Source organism: Erythrolamprus reginae, chromosome 3 (assembly GCF_031021105.1).
Source record: "Erythrolamprus reginae isolate rEryReg1 chromosome 3, rEryReg1.hap1, whole genome shotgun sequence".
Taxonomy (NCBI): domain Eukaryota; kingdom Metazoa; phylum Chordata; class Lepidosauria; order Squamata; family Dipsadidae; genus Erythrolamprus; species Erythrolamprus reginae.
Genome location: NC_091952.1, coordinates 111,617,221 through 111,638,771, shown reverse-complemented (window position 1 = coordinate 111,638,771; position 21,551 = coordinate 111,617,221). Strand labels below are relative to the sequence as shown.

At 37.3% G+C, this 21,551-nt stretch overlaps 1 protein-coding gene across 1 annotated transcript in view; it reads left to right on the top strand.

Annotated features, from left to right (window-relative positions):
* Positions 1-21,551, top strand: part of DENND1B (DENN domain containing 1B) — a 234,348-nt gene that overhangs the window by 78,027 nt on the left and 134,770 nt on the right. Inside the window, exons 4-7 of the mRNA XM_070746382.1 lie at positions 336-385; positions 9,185-9,298; positions 16,380-16,449; positions 17,898-17,978. Coding sequence (XP_070602483.1) covers positions 336-385; positions 9,185-9,298; positions 16,380-16,449; positions 17,898-17,978 — 315 coding nt within the window. The remainder of the gene's footprint in view (positions 1-335; positions 386-9,184; positions 9,299-16,379; positions 16,450-17,897; positions 17,979-21,551) is intronic.

The following is a 21,551-nucleotide window of genomic DNA, read 5'->3' as shown; positions in this document are numbered from 1 at the left end:
TACAAGTAGCAGCAGACGTGGCCTACCCATATGGTACGGTGCTTCTTGTAAAATCCATATGGCCTTGTTGAAGGGAATCCCAGCAGGGATGTGAAGGGTGTTAATACCCTTCAGGCCAGGCCTTTTCGTCCTGGGGTTTCTATGGTATTGTCTTTGCAATCTGCCAAAGCACAAACTTAATTCCCTTTTAATAATCAATTATTTTAATCCAGGAACATGCAGCATAGTTTCCTCTTCCTGTCAAATATAGCTTGATTTTTTTCTGGGAAAAAAAATTACAGGCATATTTAGATAATAGTTAAATACATATAACTTTTTTTTTTTTGCTTTTACAGGCAATCCTCCAGAGTATACCTAAATTCTGCTTTCCTTTTGACATTACAAGGTATGTCTTATCACGGGTTTTCAATAAGTGAGGTTGAGGCACTGAACACAATTTGTGCGGTAAAATATTGATTTTCATAGGAAAGTATTGAATAGATTGAAGCACTGTATTAAAATAATTAAGAGGTAAAGTGTTTTCTGAATTGTAAATTTTAATTTATATCTTTCGTAGTAGGCAGTATGATTTTAGTACGCTTTTAGGATTTTAATACATAGCCATAAATCTTTAGCATGCATTTCTTATATAAATATAAAATTGATAAGACATTGTAACTGTATATTAAATTCCTTCCAGCCATCAAGACAAGTATACATAAGAAGTTCCAATTGAAATATCTCTTAAAGATTGTACAGATATGTTCTGACTATAGTACTTTAATTTTAAATATGTCCACAATATTTATTCATATTTAATAGTTTGGTAGGGCAAGCATTTGTTTTCAGTTTATTAAGCAGTAGATTTTAAAAGAAAATCATTCATTATTTTTAATCTTTTTTTTTAAAGTGGGTTACAGAAGCCATTAGAAGAGGCATTGCTCCTCATTTTGTCATAGGAAGAAAACCTCTTCTGAGAATGGCTGTTATGACACCAACTTAGCAGAATTGTTGTTCCATGTGGAACTCTGTGCAGGCTTAATGAAATGCTTAATTACATGTTAGCTGATTAGTCATTGGAGATTTTTTTAACTACTAGAATTCAATGGACAGAATTCTTTACAATTTTTTAATTCAGTTGGAGGGCACATGTCAGGAAGAAACACCTTTTGAACTTCACGGCCAGACAAAGATTTGACTCTAAAAATTTCTCAAATACAAACAATCTGTTACTACAGGATTAGTTCTATCCCATAAAGTTGAATCTAATTATGGATATTTAACCTGCATAAGATTTTTTTCGTAACTTAAGAAACATTTGAGGAGATTATTTAAAATGATTTAAGTTAGCCAATTCTTGCTATAAATTACTTGTTTTTCCTTAGCTTCCAAATACTAATCATTCTGTGTCTTTATTAAAGATATAGTACAGTAGTACCTCTACCTTCAAACGCCTCTACTTATGAACTCTTCTAGATAACTGGGTGTTCAAGATTTTTTTGCCTCTTCTCAACAACCATTTTCCACTTACAAATGTGAACCTCCGAAATTGTAATCAGAAAAGGCAGGGAGAAGCCTCCGTGGGGCTTCTCTAGGAATCTCCTGGGAGGAAACAGGGCCTGCACCCTCCCTGTGGTTTCCCCAATCGCACACATTATTTGCTTTTACATTGATTCCTATGGGAAAAATTGCTTCTTCTTACAAATTTTTCTATTTAAGAACCTGGTCACGGAACAAATTATGTTCATAAGTAGAGGTACCACTGTGTTTTGAAATGAGGGTAAGTTGAAAGTTCAAATAACCAAGTGTAATTAAAATTAATGAGGAATTAATGTGAACTTTTAAGTTAATCTAGTAAGTATTACTTATGTTAAGGTTGGTACATGAACAATTGGGAAATGAGAGAAGAAAGGAAAGGTAGTTTGGTCTAATGGTTAAAGTACTACGAGTCTACGGAGAGGGGCGGCATACAAATCTAATAAATAAATAAATAAATAAATAAATAAATACTGAGTTAGAAAATGGGAGATCGTGAGTTCAAGTCCTACCCTAGTCAAGAACGCCAAGAGAGGATGGCTGACATTAGGCCAGTCATCCTCTCTGAACCAACCCATTCCTCAGAGTTGTTTTGGAGAAATATTATTTATTTATTAATATTATTATTTATTAGATTTGTATGCCGCACCCTCTCCGCATACTCGGGGAGGGGAAAGGTGTGTTGGATATGTTTGTTGCCTTGAGTTATTTGCAAAAATAATAAAAGCGTGATACAAACAAATAATTCTAACTACAGTGATACCTCATCTTACGAACTTAATTGGTTGCAGGAGGAGGTTCGTAAGGTGAAAAGTTCGTAAGATGAAACAATGTTTCCCATAGGAATCAATGGAAAAGCGATTAATGCGTGCAAGCCCAAAAATTCACCCCTTTTGCCTCATTGCTGCCGGCATTCGGATCCTTGTTGGGGGGGGTGGATGGGGGGAGAGACAGCACAGGCTGCCTGGAGGGAGCCTCGTGAGTGCATTGACACGTGAGGGAAGCTGCCTTGCGGTTTGTCAACCGGCGGCGCTCCCACCCTTCTTGAAAGCTTTCTGTGACGAAGCGCTGGGGGAGTGTCAATTCTCCAGGTCCGGAGGCCCCTCCGGCCCCACCAAGCTTCATACAAAGCCAAGCTTCCCAGCCAGCAGAAGCTGCTGTGGTGACGAAGGGGGTGTCAGAAGTTTCTCCCCACGGTGTCCTTGCCCTCCCGATCGGTGGGGAGAAGCTCGGGGAGAAGCTCCTGATGCTGCGCCCCCCTCACCTCCACAGCAGCCGGCTGGGAAGCTTGGCTTAGCCAGCACCCAGCCCTCCTGGCGGCCGCTTTCGATGCGGAGGCTCCCATGATCTCTCGTCGGAATCCACACGCCTCTGCCTCCTGCTTTCCCTGGCACTTTGTTTGCCTCCTGCTGACTGCCCGCTTCCCCGGCTCACTGCTCCAGTCAGCTTCTCAGGTGCTGGCTTGAGTGAGCAATTCGCTTTGTCCCTACGGCACTCGGGACAGGTGGCTGGGCTGGATTGAATTAACCTCTTTCTCCTAATCATCTCCAGTTTTTTAAAAATTGGACACGGATTCAATTCCAAGCGGTAGATGCCAGAACACTTAGAATCCACAGTAAGGAAAGGAGGAAGTTGTTAAGAATGCACAGCATTGGGATAGGCAACCGGCAGGCAAGGCAGCACGCCCTGGGAATCCGGAGCCTCGCTAGCCTGGGTTGAATGAGCAGAAACTCCAGTGCCTTGAGCTTGGCTGTTTTCATTAGAAGGGGAACTGTCAAAAAAAAAAATCCTGCTCATTTTAGATTCAAAATAAGGAAATTAGCTTTTAATTTTTTCTAAAGGGGGGATTCCGGAGTTGGAAGCTTGTAGAAGAGGAATCTTGGGGGGAGGCAGGAGGGCCGGCCTTACACCCCCCCTCCAGCACTTCACCTCCCGCCAGGCAAGAGCACTTGGGAGGCAGTTCTGCCGGCCATGGGCAAGGGGCGAGGAGGATCGGGAGGCTTAAGTCTCCTGCAGCGGCGGCGGCGGCAGCGAGGCTTTGGGTTTTTGGCTTGGGGGGAGGCAGGAGGGCCGGCCTGACACCCCCCCTCCAGCACTTCACCTCCCGCCAGGCAAGAGCACTTGGGAGGCAGTTCTGCCGGCCATGGGCAAGGGGCGAGGAGGATCGGGAGGCTTAAGTCTCCTGCAGCGGCGGCGGCAGCGAGGCTTTGGGTTTTTGGCTTGGGGGGAGGCAGGAGGGCCGGCCTTACACTCCCCCTCCAGCACTTCACCCCCCACCAGGCAAGAGCACTCGGGAGGCAGTTCTGCCAGCCATGGGCGAGGAGGATCCGGAGACTTAAGTCTCCTGCAGCGGCGGCTGAGGCAGCGAGGCTTTGGGTTTTTGGCTGGGGGGAAGGCAGGAGGGCCGGCCTGACACCCCCCCTCCAGCACTTCACCTCCCGCCAGGCAAGAGCACTTGGGAGGCAGTTCTGCCGGCCATGGGCGAGGGGCGGGGAGGATCAGGAGGCTTAAGTCTCCTGCAGCGGTGGCAGTGGCAGCGAGGCTTTAGGTTTTCGGCTGGGGGGGAGGCAGGAGGGCCGGCCTGACACACACACCCTCCAGCACTTCACATCCCGCCAGGCAAGAGCACTTGGGAGGCAGTTCTGCTGGCCATGGCCGAGGGGCGGAGAGGATCGGGAGGCTTAAGTCTCCTGCAGCGGCGACTGCGGCAGCGAGGCTTTGGGTTTTTGGCTGGGGGGGAGGCAGGAGGGCCGGCCTGACACCTCCCCCTCCAGCACTTCACCTCCCGCATGCAGATGGATGAGGAAGGGGGGCATCTGGACCGGGTGCTTCAGCGGGGAATCCCGGCGGGTGGGGAAAGGAATGGAAAATCCCATCGGGGCAGTCACAAGGCAGGGGAATCCCTCTGTCAGTAAGAGCGCACGCGCAGTAAGAGAGCCCACGAACCCGGGCTCAGGTTCGTAAGACGGAAAGTGTTTTTAAGACGAGGCAAAGAAATCTTAAACCCCGGGTTCGTATCTCGAAAAGTTCGTATCACGAGGGGTTCGTATCATGAGGTACCACTGTATTCAATAATGCAGGGGGTAAAGATACAGGCATTGACTATGTGATTATATAAAAATACAGGCTTTGGCTATGTGATCAAAGCCCATCCATTTTTTATTATGTACATCCTATTCATAACATAAAATGGCAACATAGAAAGCCATGCTGGAAACTCAGTGTGAATTAAGGAATTGAGAAACAGAAATGTGCAGAAAGGTAGGACAAAACAAATCCAGATGATTACCATGAGTAAAGAGCAGTATTTTCAAACTTGGCCCCTCTGATTTCTGGGTGTTAACATAGCAATAGAAGTAGCAATAGCACTTAGACACATACCGCTTTATAGTGCTTTACAGCTCTAAGCGGTTTTACAGCATATTGCCCCTAACAATCACGATGGAAGGCTGAGTCAACCTTGAGCCTGTTGAGATTTGAATTTCCAAAATGATATCTGGCTTTCTAGTCTGGTGCCTTAACCATTAGAATAAGATGTCTATGGATAATCTCAGTCATCCAGATCGTGGTTGTTCCAATAGTGCTTTTTGAAGAGGCAACAAGACTTTCTGATTTCCCCCCTGCCTCTCTGAAGCTATTTTAAAAGCTTCATTTGAGCATTTTCTGATGGAATGGTGACCAGCAATTAGATATATAATTCCTGAACTGTCATTAGGCAGCAGACAAATGCAATCAATCAATCAATCAATCAATCAATCAATCAATCAATCAATCAATGTAATAAATAAATGTGATAAATAAATAAATAAATAAATAAAAACAATGAACTATGAAATGAAAGAGGTTTTCATTTGTACGGTTTTTGGTGCACTACTAATTTGTTAATGAAACATCTGCAAGAAAGCAAGAAAGCTCAGAGAGTACCAAGGACCCCACATTTTAACTCTGAACTACAAATCTTTCTCTTCTATGGGTTTTCATATATTACATTAGCGAGGCATGTTTGTTCTATTGCTTAGTCAGACAGTGGTAGAATTATGCAAGCAATAATAATCAAAACAATTTTTTCCTACCAATTTCATCTCTTTTGTCATCTTTCCACAAGAAAAAGTATCTCAAAGCCAATATTTTTGAAAATATTTAAGCAAATGTAACACGTTAAAAAAGAGATAAAAATATGAAAACTCATTTTAATAGTATCAGTTAATTGCATTCCCAAATTTTTATTTATTAGACAAATATGATTTGGCATTCATCTATAAATACTGACAATCACTTAATTCAGTAATGTTCACCAAATTTGAGACACTGCTAATAGGACTTATAATTTCCATCAGTTATCAATACTTTTGTAGCATTTACTTCCTTTATTAGATATATGTTTATGACATTTTTATTATTTGGAGCCATGGAAAAGAATTTTCAATTCATTTCATCATGACATCAACTTCTTCCTTATCATCAGCTGATTTATATAATAAGTCCACTTCTTTGATTTAATGGTAAAATTATACTATGGAGACATAAATAGCATGTTATATAGCTGTGATGGCAAAGCTGTTACACACATTCCTCAGGTGGCATGTGGAGCCACATTAGCCGGTATGGGAACCATTGCCATAGATCAACTCCAGGGCACATGCGTGTGCTGGCCAGCTGATTTTTGACTGGCTATGCCCCCTCCCCTTCCAAGAGTCTCTCTGTCCCTGATGGCGAACCTATCACATGCATTCCACAGGTGGCACACAGAGCCTTATGGGAAGGTTAGTGAGACTTTTCTATGTGTCAGCTCCAGAGTGAATGTGTGCACTGGCCAGCTGATTTTCAGTTTTTGGAAAGGGTGGTTTGTCCTCCAGATGCTTCAGGGAAGCTTTCCTGAAGCTGTGGAGGTAAAAAAAAAATCCAGCAGTGGACAAACCAGAAGTTCAAAAAAACACACTTCCAGGTTGCCGGTTTAGGCATTTCTTTCTTTATACCGGTATTGTCCGGAGAGCTGTGCCACCTGTGGCATGCGTGCGATAGGTTCGCCATCAGGGAGATAGAGACTCCAGGAAGGGGAGGGGGCATGGTATGAACCCACTGATTTTTCCCGGTATCTCTGTGTGGAAGAAGACCTCAGCTGTGCTTCAGATGAAGAAGAAAGGTCAGCATTAAGATGGGGGGGGGGGAGACGACACATGTACTAAATATTACAGGTAGAATATATTTTTCAGTGAAAATATGAAATTTAAACATATACATTAAACTCTAGAAAATAGAATGATAATTTCAGGATTCCATCTGTTGTCTTAATTAAATCATGAGCCTCAAGACAAGCTTCAAAAGAAATCCGGTTATTCATTGGGAGCTTTAAGTCGGACCAATTGAAGCCAATTATGACTTCACATAATTCAACTCCCGGCTCTGACCCTGTTTCCCTCTTCCCCCTAAAGTGTGTGATCAGTCACATTTTTCAACGAAGCAATTTTGTGGATTGTAGAGGCCAGCTGCACAAAATTCACACACACACAATTCACACAAAATTTCCATTTAGCAAAACAAAAAGGGATGCTTGTACAATTTATTGAGATTGTCCTTGAATATGGCAGTTTCATTTAACACTTGAAACCCTTAGATTTTTATTTTATAAAATTAATATTATCAAAGCTTCTAGTCAATGAATTCCATAATTTAATTAGATATTTTGTTATAACATGCTTCCTTTTTTTCTTCCCAAATGGCAACTTTATAGAGTTACTTTGTCTTTATTTTTTGTGTGAAAAAAAATCCCTATTTACTTTCTTCATATCATTTCTAATTTTGTAACTTTTTGTCTTTATCTTAGTTGTAATTTTAAACTATGAACATTTGTTTTTCTAAAACTGGAAAGTATGCTCTATATGCTAATGAAAACAGTATCAAAGGCATATACATAACTTTTATGTAAATCTTTCTGTCACATGAATGGCTTACACATTCCTGAACAATTACACAGACTCATATAAATCTACAGGAAAATGATTTTTCCTGTAGAAGGGCAAACAACTTATATTTGATGTTGAAAACTACATATCCATATATAAAAAGATGTAATTCTTAATCTGCCCTCCAAGAAACATTTAAGTTATGACTTGATAATAAATACAGAAATATAAATATTCCCTATCTAGTCCCTTGTCAGATGAGTATACCCTGTTGTTTAAATATGTGTTTAAAATGTTGCCATCTATTATAGTAAACTTTGAAAAAGTCCTTTGTAGTCAACAAGATTGATGAGTATTTATATATGTTCTTTCTAAATCAAGGATTTATTATTTTATCTATTAAGATTATATTAAAACACACAAACAAACAGTGAGAAAGAAATGTACTGGAATATTAGGTTTTATTAAAAAAACAGCTTGAAGCACAATTTTTTTTTTAAAGTTACATTTTAATGGTTAGTATCAATTACTTTTAAAACCCTTACTCCCTCTTAGTGTTTGGTTTGTAATTTGGATACCTGAGTCAGTTCACAGAAGTGCAATTCATTTTAAGGTCTTCTGGTCAACTTCCTAAATTCTTTATATCCTGTTACAAACTAATGTTTTAATATTCATAACTACTGACAGAATTTTTGTCAATAAAGCTATTCTGTCTAGAAATTTCCTTCTATTGTTTCAAGTTCAAGCATTATACATCCTTAAAAAACATTATACAGTTAGTCCTTGTTTAGCAATCTCAGTTGTGATTGGCAACTAGGTCATTAAGTGAAGCAGTTGCTAGTGAAATTCCAATTATGCTTATAGAATAGAATAGAATAGAATAGAATTTTTATTGGCCAAGTGTGATTGGACACACAAGGAATTTGTCTTGGTGCATATGCTCTCAGCGTACATAAAATAAAATATACATTTGTCAAGAATCATGTGGTACAACACTTAATGATTGTCATAGGGGTCAAATAAGCAATGAAGAAGCAATAATAAAAATCTTAGGATATAAGGAATAAGTTACAGTCATACAGTCAACATGGGAGGAAAGGAATGATGAGAAAAACTAGTAGAATAGAAGTGTAGATTTAGTAGAAAGTCTGACAGTGTTGAGGGAATTATTTGTTTAGTAGGGTGATGGCGTATGATTTTACTTCAATTTTCATTTGCTTTACAGACCTGCAAGGGTCATAAATGCAGATTAGTTATCATTTTGTAACTGTGAACGGCTGCTGCATGAGGTACCCTGTTTTCCCCAATATAGATATCTCCTGATAATAAGCCCAATCAGGCTTTTGAATGCATGACAATAAGGCCAAGCACTTATTTCAGGGTTTTAAAAAATATAAGACAGGGTCTTATTTTTGAGGAAATACAGGGAGTTACTAAGTCACAGATATCAAACTCAATTGCATCATGTAACGTCATGTGACGTATTGCAATGTTTTTTGCCTTTGTGGAGCCAGAGTGGGCGTGGCATGATGCATCTGGCCTGTGTGCTGCCAGTTTGGGCTAAGTGAAGACTACTATACTATATCTATGTCTGTTCACTCCAGTCTTTTTGTATTATTTTCTATATTACTCAGATTTGATTTAAAATGTTTTTATTTTATTTCATGAAACTATTTTATGACAACAATTAATTAATTTTAATTTTAAGCACATTTGCTTTTTAGTGTTAAAGGAAGTGCCTCCTAACACAATTTTTTTCTGCCTAGGGTAACGCAAGTTGGACAGCATTTTACTTTTGTGCTTACTGACATTGAAAGCAAGCAAAGATTTGGATTTTGTCGCTTAACATCAGGGGGCAAAGTGTGTCTTTGCATTCTAAGGTAAGCTGCTATATAGAAAAACAAATGCCTGCTTACTTTCTTGGACAGTTATTGGTAGTTATTGGTTAAAAATTGTAGATTGCATGATAGCTAGAAAGCTTTGATGGGTATGGATGTATTGTTATATGCTTCCATCACAATAAGCATAGTTGACATTAAAGACTTTTTTTTTCTATATGAGAGAAATTGTTTTAATGAGATATTTTACAAATGCTGCATAGTTTGCCTGGCTTGGCAGGTTATGTAAATGGTTGTGTAACTTTTTTAAAAAAAGAGAAAAATTGACACAACAGCTGCAAATGAAATTGCCTTATGATAATGAAGTGAAGGCCTAGTGCTAATTAATAGAAATTCATCTTCTAACTGACCCAGAGGAAAAGCAAAGTTGCAACATAACAAGGTGTATATTAATGTATGTGTGAATTTTCATCCTAACCTTATTACAAGGCTTTTTGCATTATGCCTTTGCTTTTGCATTTGCCTTGATTCTAGGTAAATTTAACACACATTATGTTGTATACCTTTAGTTAATACGTTAAAAGGAGTAGAGGATGGAGGCCATAGGATGAAATATTGGACTGGGATTATTATTAATATTAATTAATTAGGCTTGTATGCCAGCCAACTCTCAATGATTCTGAGTGGCTCACAATAGACAAAGAAACTACAATTAAAATCAAAACATATAAAGATAAAAGATGGTATGTGCAAGAACATTCTGTCTCTGTTGAAGCTTCTGGGTGTTCTTCAAGAGCAACTTCATGTTGAGCCTATTGCAGATGATTCTTGGAAGGTTTGATTCATAAAGTGGAATATAGACAGTCCTTGAATTACCATCATTCATTTAATGGAGGTTCAAAGTTACAGTGATTTCAAAAAAAGTAATTAATGACCTGTCTTTGAACTTAAGACTGATCACTTGACTGCAGTTTGGGTGCTTGGCAACTGGGTTGCCTTTACATCTAGTTTTAATATCGTCTTCCCAGCCAGTTCCTTACAAAAAAGTCCATTGGGGAATGGATTTGCTTAATGACTATGTGATTTGCATAACCACCATGGTAAAAATGGTTGCAAGATCTGGTCCTATGACCTGATGAATCACTTTACAATTGCATCAGTTTATACCAGAAATTCACATCTCAGCTGTAGTCATTCGTCATGGACAACATATAGGCTTAGTGCCTTTTTCTGTGGAAAAGCAAGCCATCTGAATGCAACATGTGAACATTTAATTTTGAAAACAGATCATATATAGAGTAGAGGTGTCATACTCAAGGCCTGGGGTCAGATCTGGCCTGTGGGGTGCTTAGATCTGGCCCATGAGGCCACCCTGGAAACACGTGCTGTCCTCCTGAGCTCCATTTTTCCTGACAGAGCAATTTCCACTGACAGAGTGCTTGGTTCGCCACAATGCTTGGTTCGCCACAAGTAACATCGAGCTGGTCATGCTCACCCTGACCATGCCCCCCTTGCCCCCCTAAAGTCAAACACAACCCTGATATGGCCCTTAATGGAATTGGGTTTGACACCCCTGTTATAGAGGGTTGAATTGGACTGATCACAGCAGAGCAGACCAAAGTTGATAGATTTTTGCCCTCTGTTTTTCTTAATGCCATTGTTTCAATATACATGTTCAACTGTTAAAATATTTAGTATAAAGGTTTATTCATTTTATTCAACAAAATTACAAAGGTTTCTATAGTTGGCACGTGGATGTTATTTTTTAATAGGCTCCTGCACATAATACTGGCTACAACAAAACCTAATTAAATGGTAAAACAATATTATTCTTATACTGTATGAATGTGAATATTCCTTTCCTTTCCTGACTCTTCTGTTTAGGAGTAGATTTGCTTCTCATTAAGCAAGATCTAACTAACTTTAAATTTAATTCAAATTTTAAGTCTCCACCTTCAGACTAATTTTGAATCTGTCTCAGATAATCTGTCAGTGTTATTATGGATTAAAAATAATAATGGCAAAGTTTGAGGCTGAATTTCCTTCTATAAGGTGAACAGTCAAAAAAAAACCCCAACCATGCTCATATAATTCCTGAGGCTGATTTGTTATTATGGAAAGTGTCCCAGAAATATAGCTCTTCCTTTTTAGCTCTGGTTGGTGTTTGTTCCAGATAAACTGTCCTTTTTAAATAAGTGATATGTATATACCGTAATCGATGTAATATTTCAGGAAGCCAATATCTAATAGGGTTATTTTCATCTACCTTAAATATTATTTCAGTTGACAACTTTTTATTTAGTTAATATTTTTTACTACTTGACCTTATTTGTTTTCTTCTCTATGAACAGATTTAATTTAATTTATTAGACTTGTATGCCGCCCCTCTCCGCAGACTCAGGGCGGAGAGTGTGTTGACCATATTAATATCTCCTTAGGAAAAAGAAAAACCCAGCACATCCCACTGTCCTTATGATATACAGATACTAATGTTTCTTCCTCAAATTTTAAATCCACGCTCATATTATTCCAACCCAGCTTTACTCTATATGTTCAATGCATATATAATATATATATACTATGTATATTACATATATAGTATACTGTATATTCAATATTTTTGTATATCTCTGTAAATGAAGCAAAAATGTATCTTTGTCTTTTTCCCCTCTGTTGACCTGGAAGCCACCTTGTTGAATCTGCTCTTTATGTTCTGTCTACGTATTTCACGTAAGGACAGTGGGGTGTTCTGGGTTTTTCTTTTTCCTAAGGAGATATTAATATGGTCAACACACTCAAAAGCCTTTCTATGATAGCTGAAGTACATATTGACTTATTTTCAATATTTTGAGGACCATTCAATTATCAGCTGTGTTATCTTTCTGAAACTTGCTTGAATATCTGCAATTTTCCTTCTCATGTAGGGCTCTGGGTGATCCTGAGCAATGCTTTGCTAATGAGAATTTGATATCAGACACTCTGAAAAAAATGGAAACACTTTCCTTTCTAAGATAACTCTAGCCTAAGTCACAAAAATGTTAATGTGGAGAAGTATTACTGTTAAGATTGATAAACATTAGATTTTGTGGCAAGAAAAAAGGAAAAATCTTAAAGAAAAAATATCTTAAAGAAAATCTTACAATTTTGAGATGGATGTTTAAACAGGGTTACAGTATATGAAAACCTGTTCCAGGCCATTGAGAAATCAGACCTAGGTTTGTCTAAGAAAGCTCAGCATTGCTGTTCAAGAGGAATAGTATAGTGACTGAAGCATTAGTACCATTTTATGAGCAAGTGCTTCATTTGCTAGTATGTTTCAGTTACAGTAGAATTAAGTGAATACTCAACAGTATCAGAAATGCTATAAACAATAAAACATTATAGGCTAAAGTGATTAAAATATTATTACAACTGCATAGATTTATGGTGAATATCATTTCATCAGCTTGCTCTAAGACAGATTCACAGTAAATTGCTAATTAAAAACCAAATGAATGTAGCATTCAGCCATTTTAAAACGAAACTGAGATGCCTATATTAGCAGCTTAGAAAAAATTATGTAGCAGTTTGTCTCAGAAATAAACAAGAAAGGTAATTTAATCTTAGGCTGGACAGTTACAACTGCACCACATGGAAACTTAACAAATATAATAGCACAGATATTACAGATATGTTATAACATATATAATATATAATTTGCAAAGGAAGGAAGCATACTAACTTAGTGAGTTTGAGCAATAAAGTTGTTAGAAATAGAGGGCAGATCTAGACAACAAAAATAAAGCAATCAGACATGCTTAGAAACTATAATTCTAAGTAACTAGCTTGGTGTATTTATAACAGAAATATGAGCAACTGGTTGAGTTTATACGATAATTATTATTTTGGAAAGTTGTGTAAATGTTATGAAGGGGTATGGTCTTTTCTTTTCCAGGATGTAATTACATTTTATAAATTTAAAAGGTCAGCTTAACTAGTACTTATGTTAATCCAAATTATCAAATTTAATCATCATTAAGTTATTCCATTTCCCCAGTTTAATTTACTATGTTAATATCTACTATTACTATTTCTTATAGGGGAAATTGTAGCATAATCTCAAGAGCATATATATAAGGAAACCTTCAGAAATCCAGTTTCTACTATACTGTATTTGGTATCAGTGTTTATTCTTTCTTACTATCTTGTCCTTTATCAACAAATCCCGAAATTTGCCTTGCTAGTTCTCTAATATTAACACTTCATGTCATGTCGATTATATTCTGGTATTGTGTTGGTTTTTTGGCAGCTGCCACATACTACTGGCTCATATTTAAGTGATTGTCCACTAGGACTTCAAGATTCTTCTGATAGTTACCACTATTGAGTCAATTACCACCTATTCTATACCTGTCTATTTGGTTTTCCTTTCCTAAATGTAGAACGTTAGTTTTATAGGATGTGCAAGCTTTTGGCTGTAAAAGTCATATCAAATCATTTTTACATTTTTGGATAGATGGTAGGATCACCTTATTTTAGATTCCTTTCTCTGATATAACCAGAGATGTCCGTGCAATTTTTACTCCGCTAGTTGTTACTGACTATAAGGGTTGGTGCTCATATCCATTTCAAGGCCATTGAACCAGCACTGTTTGAAGACATTTTCACAATGATGTGGCCAGCAGGACATCACAGAGCGCTGTTACTTTTCTACCAAAGTGGTAGCTATACAACTGCTTGCATTTGTATGCTTTGAAGCTGCTAGGTTGGCAGGAACTAGGATGAGGACGGGAGTTCACATTACCACATGGAGCTAAGGTCTTGAACTTGGGCTGACAGCTTTCCAGCCAATAGGCCCAGCATCTTAACCACTGAGCCACTGTGTTGCCCCCCAATAGTTCTAATATAATGCTTTTCAGTTACAATAATTTAACTGGTATAATTAATAATATTTAGCTCTCTGTTAAACTTATTATATTTTGTAAAATTGCTGTTAGCATTTAAATATTCAACCTAGAAAATGACTAATGAAAATTTATTATACCTTAGATTTCTAAATAAGTTTTTTTTATTATGATAGACTGGTTTATTTGGAAGTCTTTGTACTACAGTTCTATAGTAGATTGAAGCCTTCCCATCCTGTCCTCCACTGCAAGCAAATCCACCAGAAACAGAATGTTTCAATTTTACACATTTTGTGTCAGTTTTCCAGACAGAAAGTAGCCCCCAGACATTAAGACATTTAACTACGGAAAGGCGGTTTCCTTAGTTTTATTTGAATACTAGAAGTTAAGACTCCTGCTGATAGTTCAGGACTGTTAGTGGTTGCCGGACTGTTTGACAGAAAACATTTCCTTTCCTTTATTTAACCTTTGACTTGTGAATATAAAAGCTTTATCAGGATTGTAGTGGAAGTGCAAGGGAGCTGGAAATTGACCTTGTGCAACAAAGCTGAAGACCGCCTTTGAATGAAGGCTCGAAGGCCTGACTGGTAGCTCACTGGATTAGAAGAATATGTTAAATGTGTTTTTAATTAGTAATGAAATATTGCTTGTTGTTTATATGACAGATAAGGATTACATTGGATAGGATCTAGTGAATTAAAAGCAATACATAGCCACATCTATGATGGATTTTACAGATGCTATTTCCAACTTTTGGTTTGATACAGTGGGCAGCAAATTTGTTGAAACTTTTACCAACCTGCTGAAATTTCTACCAACCATGTGAATCAGTTTTGTGATTTGGCTTTTGTGTGATTATTGCTAAAGTAAACATTTCTCTAGATTCGGTAGTATCTATCTTAAACCTATTCAAACCCTCATCATTATGAGGTATCATACAAATGCCTCATCCTATTCCAGCCTTTGCAACCAGATTTTGAGAAAGATTTTGTGTGTGTCTTTATATAGTTAAATAGATGGAAGCTTCACAATAAAAAAAAATTACTCATGTGGTTGGGCGGAAATGAGGGCCGGAAGTATGACAAAGTATCTGACTGAGGAAGCTTCCAGAAGCTTTGTTGGACGTTATGGTGGTTTATATGAGGACTAACAGAGGAGGTATGCATTTGCCTAGTGTAACTATATCTTGCAAATATCCTTATGTGTAAATAATTGGTGTGTAAATAATCAGCATAGTGAATCGTCCTGATGTGATGTATGAAAATATTGGCACAAATGTGAGAATAAAAATATAGAAGGCACATTATAATAGTTTTAGCCATATTTTTTCATAAATATTCATTTAACAATTTAAGGTTGCTTTTTAAAAATGTTTAAGGGCTGCTGTTGAGATATTTCAACTGTAAAATAGAATTCTGATCTTTTAAAAATGTTGAAATTACAGATTTTTAAAGGATGGCAAATACTGAATATTGTGAACTCCATTTTTTAAAAAAAGAATTTTAAAGTATTTAGTTACAAATGAGATTTTTCTAAAGCAAATTTAAAGCAACCATTAATGTGTTTTAGAGAGAGAGGAAACTTCAGGTATTGAAATTACAGTCTTGGATTTATTGTCACTGGACAAATACAGAAAAATCCACATTGCTGTGAAAGCAGGTCCTATTCTTGAACCCTGATTGATGGGGTTAAAAGGGAGCAGAGGTGGATTAAATTTATGTATTAGCAGGATATTTGACTATTGTTTTGAGTACTGACTAAGGATATGTTTATCTTTATTCGCTGATACTGTTTAATTATAAAATATATTTAATTAAAGATTAAAAATCTATTTCCACTAGATATCAGAATAGTTGAAAAATGACATATAATAACTTTTTAAAGTGTTTCAAGAATATGGTAGCCTTACTTAAGGTCTGGATTTAATTTTCTCCTGCCAATCCTTACTGGTGCATTAACTCTGTGTCAATGTCATGTAAGCTAGGTAGATAAGTACTGTAGCTTTCCCACAAAGAGAAGTTACTTAATCAAAACTTGAATTATTGTCAGATTATTTTTTTTAACATTGCTTCTTTTTTTGTGGTTTGGAATATTTTTAAAATTATCCTTGAAATTTTTTTAATGAATTTTCCACTTTTGTGTTATCAAACTTGCTTAAGATTTTTCAAAAAGTGCATTACAGTGAAATGATTTTTAAATAATGCTTCCTTCTCTTACAACTGTTCTGTTTGTCTTTTCAGCTATTTGCCATGGTTTGAGATGTACTACAAACTTTTAAATACACTGGCGGAATATTTAGCTAAAGAGCAGGTAATTTTGTTTTTATTAAAAAGAAATAATTTTCTGAAGAACTGCTAATCATCAATGATTTTAAGATAGTAGTTCCTTTTTTGAAAAATAAATAAAAATGACATTTAGAAAGGGTTACTGCTAGTATTACTTTTCTTTAAAATATATACAGCTTAATAATTAAAAAAACATTTTAAGTAGGAAAATTGAATGGCATTTCTATGCTAGAAATTATACATCAGGATTATACCCTGGGAAAGAATTTGAGTGTAGACACTTTTAATACTTAGTTTAATTTGCTAAAGAAATGCAAGAAAGTGACACAATTTATATTGATAGAGATAATGCTATTCACCGATTGTCATTTGTTTATGTTTAGTAAGATTTACTATAAGACATGTTGTGTTATTGAGGAAGAAATCGGTTATTTGTGAAACTGGAAGACAGTTGAACTGTAAAGATAGAAATCAAGATTTCAGAATTTTGGGTGCTCCATCACTGGAGGCTTTTGAGAAGAAATTGGACAGCTACCTGTCTGAAATGGTGTAGTGTCCCCTGCTTGAGCAGGGGATTGGACTAGAAGACCTCCAATGTCCATTGAATTGGCTTATATAGTGCTCTTTCTAAAATGGGCTTGGATATAGAATGAATTCCTGGAGGGGCTACATTTTAAAAAGTAATTTAGATAGTTTGTAATAATTTTTGGAAAGTATGAACCTGCTTTGCATACTAAGATCTGCTTTAGAAACTCTAATTTTAGGGCCATTGTCAGATTGTTGAGCATCATTCAGGAATGTATTGATGTTTGTTGAATTACCTTTCAAAATAGAGGTATTGGGCCCTATAATGGTTTGTAGAAAAATCTATTTTTTAAAGTGAGATAATGGACTTGATGTGTAATATCAGATAATATTCTGATATTCATTTTATTTCTGCTTTATCTAAAGTATACTGGTAGGCTATAAAGTGTTTAAATTAGGCACATAGAGTGCTCCTTATATTGTATAGTTTTCAATGATTACATAGTTCGTTAGAAAGCTTTGCCCTGGAAATAAAGAAAACTGGCATGTGCTATATATATTTTATTTTTATACAGCTTGGTTGCCCTTTCCACCTATATTATTGCTATTCTTTTTTGTGCTGTTCATTTGTTTATTTTTGTTGCATTTTTGTACTAATGCTTACTTTATAAAATATTTTTCTTTGTATGTCCATATAGGAATATGCTTTGTTATAAATAAAACCATAATCCATAAAGCTTTGATTAACAGATAGAAAGACTGCGGTATTTTACAAATTATCCATGGAATTTTTCATGTGTCCATTTGAGAATAAAGAGGGAAAATGAGAAGGTTTCTGTTTGCATAGAAAGTGATTGTCCTTATTTTTGCTCTTGATATACAGTGAGTGCAAATTAAGTTTTTATGTCTATTGAATATATTTTTTTAAAAAAATCTTATTTTGCGTAGGAAGCTGACTTGATTGATTTATTAGAAACATGGCATAACCATTCTGTGCCAGAGGCAAATACTCCAATCAGCTTAAATTTGGTAAGTATGGCTTTTGCTACAGAAAGTTGAATTTTAATTAAAATATTAAAGATAAGTCCCAGCTAGATCATATAGTAGGTCAACTCTATAAATAGTGGTGAATTTGGTTTTCTCATAAAATTCTATTTATAGATATGAGTAAATACGTTGTGTTGTGATTCCGTCTGAGGCTCCTCAGGGAACGGCTGAACCTCTGCCGGCTCCCTGCTCAGAGGGGGAGGAGGAGGAACAGGAGGAGGAGGAGGAGGCCCAGGCAGAAGGGGAGGAGGAATATCAGGCCGAGGGAGAGGGAGAACAGCCTGAGTCCCCCGGGGTGGAGCTCTCCCCAGCAAGCAGCCTGGAGTCCTTAGATGAAAATGCTCAAGCCATCATCGATCACAGGCAGAGAAGAGCAGAACAACGAAGGGGACAATTAGCCAGGTACTTCCAGTCCTAAATAGGTAACAGCTGGGTTTGGGTGTGGTTCTCCCCAGAAAGGCTGAAAAGGCAGACTCACCCTTCCTGTCTTGTGGAGTAGTATCTTTGGGAGTCCTGGGAGCTGGCTGTGATCTTTGGCGGCTCTGATTCTGACTTGTGGCCTTGAAGGCTGAAACCTTGGGGAAAAAGGCATGGGGGCTTATTCTCTACAGTGGTGTGTGTGCCAGCAAGAAGTCTGCTGTATTGTCTGGCCGTCAGGACTTTGCTGTGAAGCCTCATAGCCTGCCTGTTGGGAAGAACAGGTTTTTCTCTGTGTTTATTTTTCAAACTATAAAGTGCTTTTGCTTTTACCAGCATGTCTGGCTGCTTTTTCCAGTTGGTGTTGAAGTCTGGGGGCACCCAGACAGAACACGTTGATTATTATTGTGGAGTGTTCCATTGTGCTTATCTGCCCATATAATCTTGGAGGAATAGCTTTAGCTAATAGCTAATGCTAGTTAAATGGCTCAACTCAATCACTCTTATATTTGTTTTCAAAGAAAGCTTCTGAATAAATTAAACCCAACTTATTTGATTCAATAGTGGCTATGTACTACAGCATTACCTCTAATTTGGGGATCCAGGACAAGTCCAAATGTTTATATTGGTCATATAAATGATACCAGTATTAATCTAGTAAGTGTGCCATTGTACTTCTATAATCTGTTTTAGTGTTAGGAAATACTCTGATATCCAAAATACAATAGTTTTTGGATCAAGAAATTGGTGTCTCTTTTAAATGTGCTGTTTTCTTTTTATATTTCCCTTAATTTAACAAATACCACATAATACATATAATTGATTATTATTATTTGCATGGTGCATTCCATACACTTAAAGATAGGTCATTGGTTATAGTTTGTACATATGGATATACAAATTCTTTAATAAGAGATTATTACATGAAGAGGTATATCAATTATTCAATGATAAAATTACTTCAAAAGGTACTTGGATGCTGTTTTTAACTGCTTCGGGAGACAGCTGGGAAGCCGCGCGGCTGTTTTAAAACGTGACAGCCGGGCTGGGGGGCTTCCCAGCAACCTCCCGAACCGAACCCGGGGTTCAGAAAAATTTTGCCTCTTCTTACGAACTTTGTTCGAATTACGAACCGGCGTTCGGGAGGCTTCTGGGAAGCCCCGCCGCCCGGCTGTCACCTTTTAAAACAGCCGCGCGGCTTCCCAGCAGTCTCTGAACGCCGGTTCGTAACTCGAAAAAAGTTCGTAAGAAGAGGCAAATTTTTTCTGAAGCCCGGGTTCGTATCACGAGTTGTTCGTAAGACGAGGGGTTCGTATCTTGAGGTACCACTGTATTTTGAAATTGAAACTTATTACAGACAACCTGTTTATTAAATGAATGAGCATGAAATCAGATGTTTGCTTAGAAGCCTTCTACCCCAAAGCGATTTATGATACAATATATAATTACTTTAGATGAAACTCGTAACTCATTTCCTGTTTGAATTCTTTGAAGAAAATAAAGTGGGATAAAATATATTTTTAAATTGATTTAAGACTGAGATGGACAACCTACAGTGTCAGAACCTCATTTGCAGCTCCCATGTCTTCAGCTCCTGAAACTCCTCATCATAATGGCTGAAAATTGGTTTCCTGCTATTTTGAGATAGGAGGCACGTAAACCTATATTGAAGATTGCAAATAGGCACATTGGCGATAGAAACAAAAATTCTGTCTTTAGAATTTTCATTCTCTCTAAAATCTAGTTTTGCTGTCATATGGGACTTGGTTCCACTGTCTCCCCCCCACCCCTCCAATTATAATCACAATAATTAAGATACTAGAAGATGGGGAGAGCAACAATCTGGGCTTTGTTATTGTTATTTAAACTTAATATAGTGAATGTAATTATTTATTAATGAAGAAGAGATTTCCTTTAAGAAGTTTTTGAAAGTCCCCTTCCCAGAAATATTTTGTACTTATCAATAACTATAATGTATATCTTAGTTTTTCTTACTATTGCTTTAACAACATTTCCTCCTTTGGCAAGCCTGTTACTTTTTCTTCTGCAAAACAAAAATAAAATCTTGCATGACTTGAAAGAAGAAGCATTGAAGGATGAAATAGTCTTTGTTAAAAAGAAGAGGCAAATTCATTTAGAATAGAATTTTATTGGCCAAGTGTGATTGGACACACAAGGAATTTGTCTTGGTGCATATGCTCTCAGCGTACATAAAATAAAATATACATTTGTCAAGAATCATGTGGTACAACGCTTAATGATTGTCATAGGGGTCAAATAAGCAATGAAGAAGCAGTATTAATGAAAATCTTAGGATATAAGCAACAAGCTACAGTCATACAGTCAACATGGGAGGAAATGGGTGATAGGAATGATGAGAAAAACTAGTAGAATAGAAGTGCAGATTTAGTAGAAAGTCTGACAGTGTTGAGGGAATTATTTGTTTAGTAGAGTGATGGCATTCGGAAAAAAACTGTTCTTGTGTCTAGTTGTCTTGGTGTGCAGTGCTCTGTAGCGATGTTTTGAGGGTAGGCGTTGAAACAGTTTGTGTCCAGGATGTGAGGAGTCAGTAAATATTTCCCACGCCCTCTTTTTGACTCGTGCTGTATACAGGTCCTCAATGGAAGGCAGGTTGGCAGCAATTGCTTTTTCTGCAGTTCTGATTGTCCTCTGAAGTCTGTGTTGGTCCTGTTGGGTTGCAGCACCAAACCAGACAGTTATAGAGGTGCAGATGACAGACTCAATGATTCCTCTGTAGAACTGTATCAGCAGCTCCTTGGGCAGTTTGAGCTTCCTGAGCTGGCGCAGAAAGAACATTCTTTGTTGTGCTTTTTTGATGATGTTTTTGATGTTAGGTGACCATTTTAGGTCTTGAGATAGGGAACACATTTGAAAATGCCAATAATCCTTGCTTCAGAAATGAATTGGTTGATCTTGTTGGAAAAATAACAAGAAAGTGTTTTCCAGTGAGCATATTTTGAATACTCAACCATATACAGTGTGTGTGGGGGGGGAGTATTTAATCAGATACCAATTGTGCAAATTCTCCCACTTAAAAAGATGAGAGAGGCCTGTAATTGACATCATAGGTAGACCTCAACCATGAGAGACAACATGAGAAAACGCATCCAGAAAATG